The sequence below is a fragment of the Brachyhypopomus gauderio genome, chromosome 5 (assembly GCF_052324685.1).
Source record: "Brachyhypopomus gauderio isolate BG-103 chromosome 5, BGAUD_0.2, whole genome shotgun sequence".
NCBI lineage: Eukaryota > Metazoa > Chordata > Actinopteri > Gymnotiformes > Hypopomidae > Brachyhypopomus > Brachyhypopomus gauderio.
In genome coordinates, this window is record NC_135215.1 from 31,921,616 (window position 1) to 31,935,473 (window position 13,858).

The 13,858-nt window shown below is 44.3% G+C and overlaps 2 protein-coding genes across 5 annotated transcripts in view; one reads left to right on the forward strand and one right to left on the reverse strand.

Moving 5' to 3' along the window:
- Positions 1-3,240, reverse strand: part of pus7 (pseudouridine synthase 7) — a 14,388-nt gene extending 11,148 nt beyond the window's left edge. For both annotated transcript variants that reach the window (XM_077007141.1, XM_077007140.1), the window contains exons 1-3: positions 3,108-3,240; positions 1,938-2,056; positions 1,457-1,795 (exon numbers count right to left, since the gene is read on the reverse strand). In XM_077007141.1, the coding sequence (XP_076863256.1) occupies positions 1,457-1,782 (326 nt within the window). In that variant the 5' untranslated portion in view covers positions 1,783-1,795; positions 1,938-2,056; positions 3,108-3,240. The remainder of the gene's footprint in view (positions 1-1,456; positions 1,796-1,937; positions 2,057-3,107) is intronic.
- Positions 3,241-3,864: 624 nt separating this feature from the next.
- srpk2 (SRSF protein kinase 2) overlaps positions 3,865-13,858 on the forward strand; it is a 54,881-nt gene continuing 44,887 nt past the window's right edge. For 2 of the 3 annotated variants that reach the window (XM_077007134.1, XM_077007137.1), the window contains exons 1-2: positions 3,865-4,132; positions 4,322-4,388. In XM_077007134.1, the coding sequence (XP_076863249.1) occupies positions 4,117-4,132; positions 4,322-4,388 (83 nt within the window). In that variant the 5' untranslated portion in view covers positions 3,865-4,116. The remainder of the gene's footprint in view (positions 4,133-4,321; positions 4,389-13,858) is intronic. The other variant, XM_077007133.1, reaches the window with a different exon arrangement.

The following is a 13,858-nucleotide window of genomic DNA, read 5'->3' on the forward strand; positions in this document are numbered from 1 at the left end:
GATTTCACTGTCTTAAAGCCATCATAATCTAATATTTTATATTAGATGTAGAATATAATGGGGATTTTTGACCATTCTTCCAGAAGCGCATTTGTGAGGTCACGTACTGATGTTGGACGAGAAGGCCTGGCTCTCAGTCTCCACTCTAATTCATCCCAAAGGTGTTCTATCGGGTTGGCTGTGCAGGCCAGTCAAGTTAATCCACACCCAGACTCTGCCATCCATGTCTTTATGGACCTTGCTCTGTGCACTGATACATCATCATGTTGGAAGAGGAAGTGGTCAGCTCCAAACTGTTCCCACAAAGTTGGGAACATGGAGTTATCCAAAATGTCTTGGTATGCTGAAGCGTTCAGAGTTCCTTTCACTGGAACTAAAGAGCCAAGCCCAGCTCCTGAAAAACAACCCCACACCATAATCCCCCTCCACCAAACTTTATACTTGGCACAATGCAGTCAGACAAGTACCGTTCACCTGGCAACCGCCAAACTCGTCCATCCGATTGACAGATGGAGAAGCGTGATTCATCACTCCAGATAACTCATGTGCACTGCTCTAGAGTCCTGTGGCGGCGTGTTTTACACCACTGCATCTGACGCTTTGCATTGCACTTGGTGATGTATGGCCTGGATGCAGCTGCTCGACCATGGAAACCCATTCCATGAAGCTCTCTGTGCACTGTTCTTGAGCTAACCTGAAGGCCACATGAAGTTTGGATGTCTGTAGTGATTGACTCTACAGAAAGTTGGCGACCTCTTCACACTATGTGCTTCAGCATCCACTGATCCCGCTTCATCAGTTTACGTGTCCTACCACTTCATGGCTGAGTTGTTGTCGTTCCCAAACTTTCACAATTGGATTTGTTGCACAGGTGGCATCCTATCACAGTTCCACACTGGAATTCACTGAGCTCTTGAGAGTGACCCATTCTTTCACTAATGTTTGTAAAAACAGTCTGCATGCCTAGGTGCTTAATGTTATACACCTGTGGCCATGGAAGTGATTGGAACACCTGATTTCGATTATTTGGTTGGGTGAGCAAATACTTTTGGCAATATAGTGTATATATTAGTAGTGTCAATTCCAGGTTCAGAGGTTAAAAGTCCTCACCAGGATTTTGCTCAAGCTTGCTAGATGTTCTGATTAGCAATCCAGGTAAAATTAATGGAATCAACACAATCCAGGAAGCCTGAGCAAAATCCTGGTGAGGACTTTTAATCTCTGATCCTGGAATTGACACCTCTAGTATATATACTCAGCATATATGAAATGTTATATAAATAACAGCAATTCTAACAGCATAATCACATATGAAATCACATATTTCCTAATCATGTATTTGAATGCTTTTATACTGTCACTCTAAAATAAATAAATAGTAGGTATACCCAGTTTTTGTTTTGTGGTAGCACATATCAAATTCTGAAATGCCAGAAATGCAATGACAAACACTAACCTCTCTTTTAGGATTCCAGAGAATCCTTTATGGTCACTGACGAACTTGTAAATGCCAACGTCCACTTCACTGAGGCCAGACTTCATCATATCTGCAAAGCTCTCCCCTTCCCCATCTTCGTTCTGCACAGCCTCCGCGTCTTCACTGCCCTGCTCTACCAGCTCTTCTGGGTCTTCTGGGTCCTCTTCTGCCTGTTTAGCGGCATGACTACCGTTAGCCTTGTCCTCGACGCGGGCTCTCTTAGCGTCGTGATCGGAGGCCTCTTCTGGACAGGTTCGCTTCTCGCCAGTCTGAACTGGCATTGCCAAGGCCTCCTGGTCCTCCATTAGCACAAATCTGCTACAGAAGAGAAGGAGAGAAAGAGAGAGAGAGAGAGAGAGCAGGACAAAGGAAGTCAGATTACATCTAGTTACATAGTTAGGACAGGACATTAACCATTATTTGCTTTGTTTTTAACACTGAACAACATTTATTTACTTACACCCTGCAGGAAACCCGTTGGAGGGCTGAATCGTTTGGTCGTAGCAGGATTTGTGAAGGTTTACTGAAGCTTGACAGCCGCACCACTTTACAGCAGTTTGTAAACACTGCGTGGCCGTTCTACAAAGAGAAGTTCATACATTCAATACATTCAAGTGTGTTGCAAAAAAGGTGAGCACAAGCTGAATCAGTGTGAGACCAGCTGCTTGTAAGCAGAATACATTTTAGAGGAGATGAGAAGATTCCAAGGCTGAGTTGTACCCAGGGGTAGGTCTGCTTAACCCAGGGGTAGGTCTGTTTAACCCAGGGGTGGGTCTGCTTAACAACCAACCAAGAACAATATCTACCATATCTCCAGCTTATTCATTTTTCTGAATGCTTTAAATACATTTACTAATTCACTGGCCATCTCGATGGTGATCCAGGTTCTTTGAGCACACGTGAGGGTAAATTGTTGACCGGGGGGTGGCGAGCGTAAGTTGTTGAATTAAGTATTATATCGCGATCTATCGATCGCGAACCAAAGCGAACTAGTAACTCATTGAATCATAGGTGTGGATCAGAGGTAGTGAGAAATCGGATGTGTGGCGTGAGAGCGTGTGAAAACGGTCAAATGCGTGTGTCTCATGCTCAATGAGTGAGAGTTGGCAACCCTGGTGTGGAGACATGAACCATCACTAATCACATACACCACACACTAGTGAACACATGAGACTAATGTTACATTAGTGTGGAGACATGAACCATCACTAATCACATACACCACACACTAGTGAACACATGAGACTAATGTTACATTAGTGTGGAGACATGAACCATCACTAATCACATACACCACACACTAGTGAACACATGAGACTAATGTTACATTAGTGTGGAGACATGAACCATCACTAATCACATACACCACACACTAGTGAACACATGAGACTAATGTTACATTAGTGTGGAGACATGAACCATCACTAATCACATACACCACACACTAGTGAACACATGAGACTAATGTTACATTAGTGTGGAGACATGAACCATCACTAGTGAACACATGAGCTAGCACGCACGCACACGACAAATTAGCATGTTAGCACACCTGTTTAGTCAACACAGCTGCAGACGTCTAACTGCGCTCAGTCTCAGGAAGGTGTTTCAGTCATAGAAATAGACTCACCTTATTCTCCCGAGTGTCTTTAGGGGCAGGACCGCTACAACCACAAGTGCGGCTCCATCAGAAACGTGCTAGGATGTGCTGTACCCCGGAAGTGTTTACTCAGATAAAAGTCCGCCCCGGTAGTAATTCACTGGTTGTCATCTAGATACTGGTTTGGGTTTGTAGTTTCACCATTTCACCATAACTACTGCATATCTTATCCATTTTAAGACCAATCCTAGTGTTTCTTAGTTCAGGGCCAACATCAATCAACAATGTTACAAAAATATTTAAATTATTCAACGTCTGTAGGCTGGTGAATGTTTTTTTTTGTAACTACATCATCATGTAGACTTTATCTTTTGTACTGTGGGGCTGAACATGCCTGTCAAACGTGACAGTAACGTGTACCCGACATCTAGATGTGTTTGTTGTTGTAGTTTCTGTTCCGTCCTAAAGATGGCGCTGTGGCTCTGAACCGCCTCCTCCACTGAACCCCACTTAGGCAGGACAAGAGTGAACATGTTTATTGTTTCCCTATAAGAAAACGTAATAACTTGTTTTTAGCTATAACAACTAGTTAGGTTGGGTTTAATAATGCAACATAGTAAAGATTGACGCATGTGTTGGTGAATAGATGGACGGATAGGTGTGTGTGTGTGTGTGTGTGTGTGTGTGTGTGTGTGTGTGTGTGTGTGTGTGTGTGTGTGTGTGTGTGTGTGTGTGTGTGAGAGAGAGAGAGAGAGAGAGAGAGAGAGAGAGAGAGAGAGAGAGAGAGAGAATTTCTGTATTCTTCGTATTTCTTTAGCCCACAAATATATGCGCTTGAGAGGAAAACTCATCCCAACGAGCACTAAGGAAACGGGGCGACAAGACAAATGCGCGTGCACGTTAATCCCGGCGCGCGCCGCGCGCTCCGGTGTCGTCGGCAGAGGGAGCGCGTGCTCCGGACGCGCTGAAGAGCGGAGCGAGAACACCGGCCGCCGCCACCGAGCTGCCCGCTGCCGCCGCAGGCGAGGAGGACACCACCATGAGCTCCAGAAAGGGTACAGAACACCGCGCGCGTGAGTGTGTGTGTGTGTGAAAGTCTCACACCTGCGTGTTTAACGTGGGCTGTGTGCGCGCGTCTCCCCCCGAACTCACCTTACCGTGTGTGTGTCCCTCTCTTGCCGTCCGCTCCCCGCCCTCCCCGCTCCGGTACCGGGTCTCCGCTCCCTCCCCGATGTCTCCTTCAGTGATGGCCATCCAGGCTCGGAAGAGGAGACCGAAAGGGAAGAAGGATAAGGCGGCTCACCATCGGAGGTAAGCAGGTGTGGCGGCAGGTTCGGCGTTGAGTGCGTGTTTTATCTGTGGTGTGTGTCGGTTCCGTTACTGGTGATGCAGGCGTGCAAGCGCCGTGAGACTGTTGGTGATGAACGTGTCGGATCCTGGTGAGAGGACGGCATATGGCACACACACACACACACACACACACACACACACACACACACACACACACACACACACACACACACACTCACTCTCTCGCGCACGCCCACACACGCACGCGCTCACACACACACACGCGCACACGCACAGACACACACACACCCGGACGTAATTTTGGGGGGGGACGGGGGGGACATGTCCCCCACACTTTTTCAAAAGCCGGTTTTGTTCCCCCCCAGTTTTTACGGTTAAAACCAAATATTTAAATAGCGACGAATCCATGTCCCCCCCACTTTTGAAATCAAAATTACGTCCATGCACACAGACACACATGCGCACGCACAGACACACACTCTCTCTCTCTTTCTCGATCTCTCTCTCTCTCACACACACACACTCTCTCTCTCTCTCTCTCCGTCTCACACACAGACACACACTACACACACACACACACACTCTCTCTCTCTCTCTCTCTCTCTCTCTCTCTCTCTCACTCACTCACACACACACACACACACACACTCTCTCTCTCTCTCTCTCTCTCTCTCTCTCTCACTCACACACACACACACACACACTCTCTCTCTCTCTCTCTCTATCCCTCTCTCTCTCACACACACACACACACACACACACACACACACACACACACAGCGGCTTCTAGTCATCGACGCGTTCGAGCTGTGAAGCGAGTCGGAAGTTGCTAATAGCAACGGCAGTGGCCCCAGTCTGTGGGTGGTTCCGTTTCCTCCGTCGCGCGCGTGTTTACATTCGTGAGCAATTGCGATTGTCAACTGCGTTATGTAACTGAACCGTGGGTTCATATCGAGTGTCGGTCAGGTTGATCCCTGCGGAGGGGGTGGGACGGCGTGACGGATGGTGAGCATACGTGGGTGTGCTCCCGGTACCTCCAGTGTGGCTCTGGACAAACGAGCGTCTGACATGAACGCACATGAAGAGAATTGGGGCAACATCTGTCAGTTGTGCATATGATATGCTAATTCTGACAACAGCATGAAATAAAATGCGGCGTTACGTGGGTGCACTACGTGAACAGCTACGCTGCAGCAGCCCGATGCTGACAGATGACTTTATTTGTGTTCAGTTGGTCCATGAGCGAAATTAAGGATGAAACCTTGGGAGGGCCAAGACCTCAGGAGGAACCCCGTCCTCCGTGGGCAGCTCCATGGCAGGCTTCTTGCAGGAGCACGATAGTATTTGTAATAATGGCTCCTTTACCTTCTAACTGGACCAGTGCTGCACAAGCGTTGTCACCTGAAGTGTAAGATCATTCATAACCTCTGTGTGGGCTCAGTTCTGGGGTCCATTTGAAAAATGCAGCTTGTTTTGGGAGCAACAGGAGCCCAGTGGTGGGAAGCCAACAAATGGCGTTTTCTATTACGCCTGTTATCCAAAGCAAGCACTCCAATGCTGAAAGAGTAACATTAGTATACGAGATGTGTTCAGTGTAGCGTCGTAACCAAAGAAATGGCTGTAGACAGATTTTATGAGTCTCGGTGTGCTGAGATTTTCAGATCTTAGATGTGGCAAATTCAGAGACACTAAATATATGATAGGCCTCTGAAAATGTCATCAGCCCGATAAAAAGTGATGTGTGAGCTGAGGTAAATTGTGATTGATGTTTTATATGTTCTTGATTTCACAGCACCTGTCTCGTCTCTCGGAAGGTCTCTGATATGTTTGCTTAATTTGGTGCTTTCTTAATCTTAACACTCCCTCCTCCACTCACTGCATGTGTGTTTCTGTCCCTCATGCCCTTGTATTCTCTCTACATGACATATGAATTGGCCACTCCCTGCTTGGCAACATGTTCTTAAAGCTTACAGCCACAACAAAGCATGAAGAATAGAAAACCCTTTTAGTTGCTTTCAACAGTACAACAAGCATGAAAACACACACACACACACACACACACACACACACACACACACACACACACACACACACACACACACACACACACACAAGGTACAAGCCAGTAGAGGGTGTGGTGAAATTGTCCAGTGAAAGAGGAACAGAGAGAGAGAGAGAGACTGTAATTTTAAATTAGGGAGTATAACATGTTATGTTGAAATATAAACAATTCTGTAATGATGACCAGCAATCTTATTTTTAATTGGCTTTGATACAAATTCACACATTTTTGGTGATCTTTGGGTGTCTCAGTCTGATTCTGATTCTGCTCATGGGGAAGTTTTGTTGTGAAGCTATGTCCTGGTTTGTTTACTTTACTTTTGTGTGTGTATGTGTGTGTTTGTGTGTGTGTGTGGTTGTGTGCGCTTGTCCATGTAATCAGGACCCAAAAGCTTCTGGGTCTTTTCACAGGAACGTGGAGCTTCTGTGTGTGTAGGCACTCTCTCTTCTGTCCTGCTCTTTGTTTAGTCCTGGCTTCTGTTGTCAGACTGGGTGGTAGTAAGGTGGGTCACTGCAGGTCTAATTGTGTGTGTGTGTGCGTGCGTGTGTGTGGCTCCCATGTACACAGAGTACAGTAATTCTTCCCTGTGTAACATCAGGCGACTTGGCAGAAAGGTGTCCATCAGACTGTAAAGTCTATTGATTTTTTTCTTACATTGTTTTAGCTGTGAAGTCAAGACACTGACGCAGCACATGTGAAAGAAAAACCATTCAGCAGGACTAGCCAGAAATAAAGCCAGTGTGCATTTAGAGCATGGCTGGACAAAATGGCCTAAAATCTTAGTTTAGAACGTGGCTCTAAGTTTGTGGTGATGATATCAGGCCACGTCACGCTGTGTAGATATTTTGAGAAAGTTGGAATATAAAGCACATATTAACTTATGTTCAATATGTTTGATGTAGATGACCTGATCTTTGTCTTGTGGTCTGTACCTCTCAACCTCCAGCCAACAGACTGAAGATGCAGTTATGGAATTTAGGTCAGAATGTTGTAATGTGAATGGTCAAGCACAGACATGATATTGCATTCATCACTATATTCCGGATAATATCAAAATTGTCCACACTTGTTTTCGCACAAAAGATTAATTAAGAGGGTTATTAATTAAGATAATTAGCTTAACTATTAAGTAACAACCATTTCATCAATTTAATAGGTAAAGGTGATTGAATTCTAATGTGCGATATTTTGTCAGTTGTGATTTTCATACCAATCGAAATTTGTCCTCCACATTTACCTATCTGTGCAGTGATAATACACACACACACACACACACACACACACACACACACACACACACACACTAGTGATTACTAGGGGTCTGTGGTGCACACGTGCAGTGGGCAGCTCTAGCCAAGGAGCGGTTGGGGTTTGGTGCCTTGCTTAAGGGCACCTCAGTCATGACCTCAGGCCTGGGCATCAAACCCACAATCCTCCAATCACAATACTGGTGCTGGAATACTCACTGCTGCTTGCTGAGACAGACAATTGTATTCAAAAACATCAGCCTGGCAGATGTTAAGGGCTATGTACAGTCTTGGCTGCTTCTTTATCATTTGTCTGAGTGAGATGAGAAAGACAAATCGAGTTTCAGTTTAACACTGTTTCTCCCAACATCTTGAATAGACGAAAGAGATGAAGACATGATTAGAGAGAAGCTGCTGGTTCTTTTAGAACTTCACTAATGGTGTACGTAGAACCTACAGTGTGAAATTCTGATGTATGGGTTTATATCCAGAACAACTCTAAACGGAGGTCACCGTCACGAGGGTCTGAAGAGGCTAGAAATATGTAAACAGGAGAGTGAGAGAGACAAGAGGGAGAAATGTGGATACTTTGGGAAAGAAAAGAAGAAAGGAGAGAGTGGGAGGGAGGAGGACGTGCGCGAGATCGGTGTGTGTTGCTCATATTCGTCCACGCCGTGGCCACGACAGTGACGCACACATCTTCCGCTTGTCTGCATCTTGAAGCGGTGACTGCTTGCTGCTATTTGATTTCAGTCATTGTCTGCGTGTAACTGGAAACTGGTGCCCGGGTCCGCCTGGCTTTGCCACCCACTCTTCTAAGTCACTGTGCTGATTAGTCTGAACAGCTGGGTTACCGACGGCGCCAGTCTGGGTGTCGGGAGCAGGAGTGACGCCCACCATGGCGTCGTGTGTACGGCTCACACCTCCGACTCCTTCACCTCACGTCCTTCCTCCACAGTTAATGAAACCCTGAAAACGGGCTCGATGACCCACACTCCATCTAAAGTGCTGTACCTTCGCCTTATTCAGGCACCCTTTACAGTAGGAGGACGTTGTTCAACTTGCTGTCCATATCAAACAATTGTGTAATATTACGACGCACCATAGCTCTGAAGTTGCTATAGGTGCTTGGTGACCAGATGAAGATGTGACCGATCTTTTGAATGTCTCTGCTTTAAATAAAAGACATACAATATAGAGATTCAGTTGTTTTTGTTACAGCCAGGCTAGGGCTGCCCACATGCCCAGAGCGGTGGGCAGCCCTAGCCCGGCGCCCGGGGAGCAGTTGGGGTTAGGTGCCTTGCTCAAAGGCACCTCAGTCATGGCCTCAGGCCTGGGAATCAAACCCACAACACTCCGGTCACAAGACCAGTTCCCTACCACAGGACCATGACTGACCATGACTATATTTATATATTTATTGTAGATATGGTTGCCACTTTTTCAGCAGACCAAAGCCAGACCCTCCTGATCCGTAAGACTCACCACTAACATGTCTTCCACCTGTACTTTGGAGTTGACACCGCCGGCTAGTGAGGCTGACGGCACGGAGAAGACGCGAGAGCTTGGTGAGAGAATCTTTATGGCGATGCAGCAAAAAACAGTGCAAGTTCATCTAAAAGCAGCGAAGCAGCAGTATCGTGTTTGCCCGCAGAAGCTCAGGAGTGACGTCGGCTCTGTCTGTGGGGGTGGAACACACCGACGGCAGGTACCTGTGGCCTTTACATAGTGCCTGTTGAAACGGGAACTGAACTAGGGCGGTAAATCAACTAAATAAGACGGTGATTGGGAACAGGGCAAGGCTTGAGTGTGTGGATGTGTGTGAGTGGGCGTGTCCCTCAAGTCTCAGGGCCAACGTATTGTTGGCATTTGATTGGTCCATAATTGCCAGTGGGAGGGAGATATGAGGAGTGACAAACAAACGGACGAATATGACTATTTCTTGTTCAACCTCCCCCACAATTCAGGAGGGGGAAAAAGAGAAATGGAAGTCAACATCGGACACCCAGATGTACAGCCGAAAAAACCGGACAGTCCAGTTGAAATCCAGACGGGTGGCAACTCTAGATGTAGAATTTAAGTGTTGCATTAAATACAGTGGAAGTAAACGGGACAGGACAGAAGGCTAAAATTTCAGAAATGGTGGCCAGAACACCTGGACATTGTGGAGCAATGATCTGTATTTTTGTTGATATACATTATAATAATTATTATTATAATTATGACCATATGATGCTTTTGACATTATGACCGTATTATACTTATGACACTATAACTGTATTAAACTTTTGACACTATAACTGTATTATACATATGACATTATGACTGTATTATACTTATGACACTATGACTATTATACTGATGAATATGACTGTATTATACTTATGACATTATGACTGTATTATACTTATGACACTATGACTGTATTATACTTGACACTATGACCGTATTATACTTATGACATTATGACTGTATTATACTTATGACATGGCCTACTTATGACACTTGACTGTATTATACTTATGACATTATGACAGTATTATACTTATGACACTATGACTGTATTATACTTGACACTATGACCGTATTATACTTATGACATTATGACTGTATTATACTTATGACATGGCCTACTTATGACACTATGACTGTATTATACTTATGACATTATGACAGTATTATACTTATGACACTATGACTGTATTATACTTGACACTATGACAGTATTATACTTATGACACTATGACTGTATTATACTTATCAATCAATCAATCAAATTTTATTTATATAGCGCTTTTTACAACAGTTGTTATCACAAAGCAGCTTTACAAGTGCCGAGTCCTAGCCCCCAGTGAGCAAGCCAAGGGTGACAGTGGCAAGGAAAAACTCCCTAGTTTTTTTGCATGAGGAAGAAACCTTGAGAGGAACCAAGACTCAGGGGGGGAACCCATCCTCCTCTGGCCAACACCGGTCACCATGACAACAACAACAATTTAGACAGAAAGAAGAGAAAGAAAAGGAAAAAGATGTAATAATGTCCATCATGGTGTAGGCATCCGGTTAGGCAGGAGGTGGCCGGCCCAGGATGGATCGCTGGTCTCCTCATCTCATTATTCCTCAAGCAGGCGGGCAGCCATGTGGAGAAATGAAACAGGGAAAATTAGCTCTGTATGAGGACATATACAGGACAGGTGAAATTATAAACATTTCTGGAGTGTGGCAGCAACTCCGGCATTAAGTTAAATTATTACAGCCTAGCTAAATAAGGCAGAACCAGAAGGTAACATAGGCTTGGGGGCATTCTGAGACAATGGCATCCGTCCACTGCACTGTCAACAAACTTGAGTGACCACGAGCAGTGACAGGATAACAGCACCAGCGCCCCAGTCTACCATAAAACCCTTCGTCTATGAACCCCTGGATCTGTACCTTTATCTAAGGGGGCATATTAGTTACCAAATGCTAAACTAAATAAGTGGGTTTTCAACCTAGACTTAAAGATTGTGACTGTGTCAGAGTCCCGGACGCATTTAGGAAGATTATTCCAAAGCTGGGGGGCCTTACAAGAAAAGGCTCATGACACTATGACTGTATTATACTTATGACATTACGGTAGCATTATACTTATGACATGGCCTACTTATGACATTATGACAGTATTACACTTATGACATTATGACAGTATTACACGTATGACATGTACTACATATGACATTATGACATTGCTACAGAGGTTTATTGGTAACTTTAATTCTTTAGTTCATAAACCAACCCATAATTCAGAATGTACCACAACTGGTGAATTCCCTGGCAGTCCTCTGTGGTGCACGACCCCAAGAGGATGAGGTTGTTAGATCTGGAAAATGGCTACGTACATGTGTTATTAAACTGCTGTTAGATAAACCAAGAGAGCTGATGGGCCTGGAGTTGCAGTAGCCTGTGGAGAGATGATTCATGATCATCAGCTGCTTTTCAGAAGTCGGCTAGTGACTTACGAGCTAGTGCTTGACAAAAGGCATTTTTATGTACTTTTTCTGCAGGATGACAACACATGAATCACATTTCGTGCTGACATTTTAGGCAGTGGGGTTACTTTTGTCTTTTGCATTGAGATGTTTGGCCTTTTCCATGTGTGTGTTCAAAATGACACAGTATTATACCATCAAAGTACACTGCACAAATATTGCAGCAAGCTACACTAGAAAACCAAACTCTACAGGGAATAGGAGGGACAGGAACATGGCTCCTGCCACAGAAGAGAATGCTTTTGTATCTCCTGTATTCCCACAGCTATCATACTGGTTAACACTGTCCTATACACTCTATGAAAACCTCAGCATTTCTGCAGGACAGTGTTACTGATATAGGCTTATATTGATCCTCATTCTCATTATTTTTGCATTTTGCACATTCAGGATCCATGTGCTGCATGTTACATGTCTGTGTCAGCTTGGGCTGTGTGCACATGATATATAATGGTATTTGTAAAGCTGTACAACGGCTTGAAAGTCTGTCTGGACAGTATCCTTCATAGTAACATTTAAACAAAGACATCCTTATAAGTTCATGGATCAATAAACATATGCCTTCTCAACCCATGCATGCTTTTATATTCACATACTGATGTAAAATACCTCCAAGTTAAAATAGCCCCAGGTTAGAACTGTAACGCTACCCGAGACACAGTTATTTTGCTCCCTGCTGCCATCTGGTGGAGAGTTATATATGAAAGAACAATAAGGACTCCACACATCTCCTCCCTCCCCAACAGTTGTGTTCCTCCCTCCCTCCCTCCCTGTCCTCTGTTGTCTGTGGTATGGGAATATTGCGATATTTTGGAGAAGATGCCGGCACGCTGTGGGCCTGAAGGTTGTGTTTTTTTTTCCCTGTGTTTTAGAGAGAACTGTCTGTGCGTGCTTCAGATATAGCAGTGTGACCACAGCTCTGCAGGAAGGTGTGTGGAGCGCTAATGGTGCCGTTTCCCTTCTCAGCTTCTCACGCTGAATGAGTGCAGCACTGAAGAGGAACAGGCACTGCTGACATGTTAAAGGGCCTGTGGGCACAGCCAGACACTGAAGAACACATCACTGACAACACGAGAAAAAACTCGCACTGCCAAAATGACCTTCCAGTCCTTTAGGGCTCATAAAGATGCTGTTTTGCATAAGTAGCACAATTAAAATTAAATCTTTACTCTTTAGGTATAGCAGTTTAGTAGCTCTGAATCCCAGGACCATCCACAGGATTAAACATGATTTAGGTGATGAATATCCTCACTTCCCACCAGAAAGTAAACCTGTCCCCGCAAATAGTGTGCAAACCAAGATTTGATTATGAAAGATTATTTTCATCTGACATGCTCTTATCCTCTTTTTACTTCAGTAAACACAAATCAGCTACTGATCAACTACCAGAGAAAGTAAGCTAAATCATGCATGCACACACACACACACACACACACACACACACACACACACACACACACACGAGCACACATACAGAGAGTAATCCTGCCAGCAGTCATTTTAGAGTAATTGTTATGAAGTCAAAACGTATCTTCTTGATTAGACAAATTATAATGAAATTAAAATCCCAGCTTGCTTTGAATTAAATTTTTTGTTATCATAACAACATTGTTATTTACATTACTCTATCAATTCAGCTTACAGCAGTTTAGCGCTACCTTTTTTGCCTCTGATTGGTTCTTGAATGATGGACAACACTAACCGCTAATCAGAACATAGCTCATTTATATCCACTCTAAAAGCACAATAACAGAAACAAGCCATTTAATTCAGAGGGACAAAGACAGGTTGCAAAATGCTCCTGTAAAAATAAAACATGTTTTTGGAACATAAAGCCACACAAACGTAAGTGGACATTCAAGGAAAATATTAAAATAAGAGGAAAAAGCATGATGTGGCTCATTAAACAGGCTGAGCCCTCAGCCTCAGCTGGGATGGCTGTTGTTAGGATTTTATTGATACTATACTCTAAACAATAATGCCTATCAGTTCGGTAGTGTATCTGCACCACTTTAAAATTTTCAGCAAGAAAGAAGAATTAATTAACAGAATTAACAGAATTATTTAAGCAGAACAGGTGTAATCAGCATTACTGCTGCTGCTCAAAACAATCAATGATGGAGCAGGCGGAGTAGC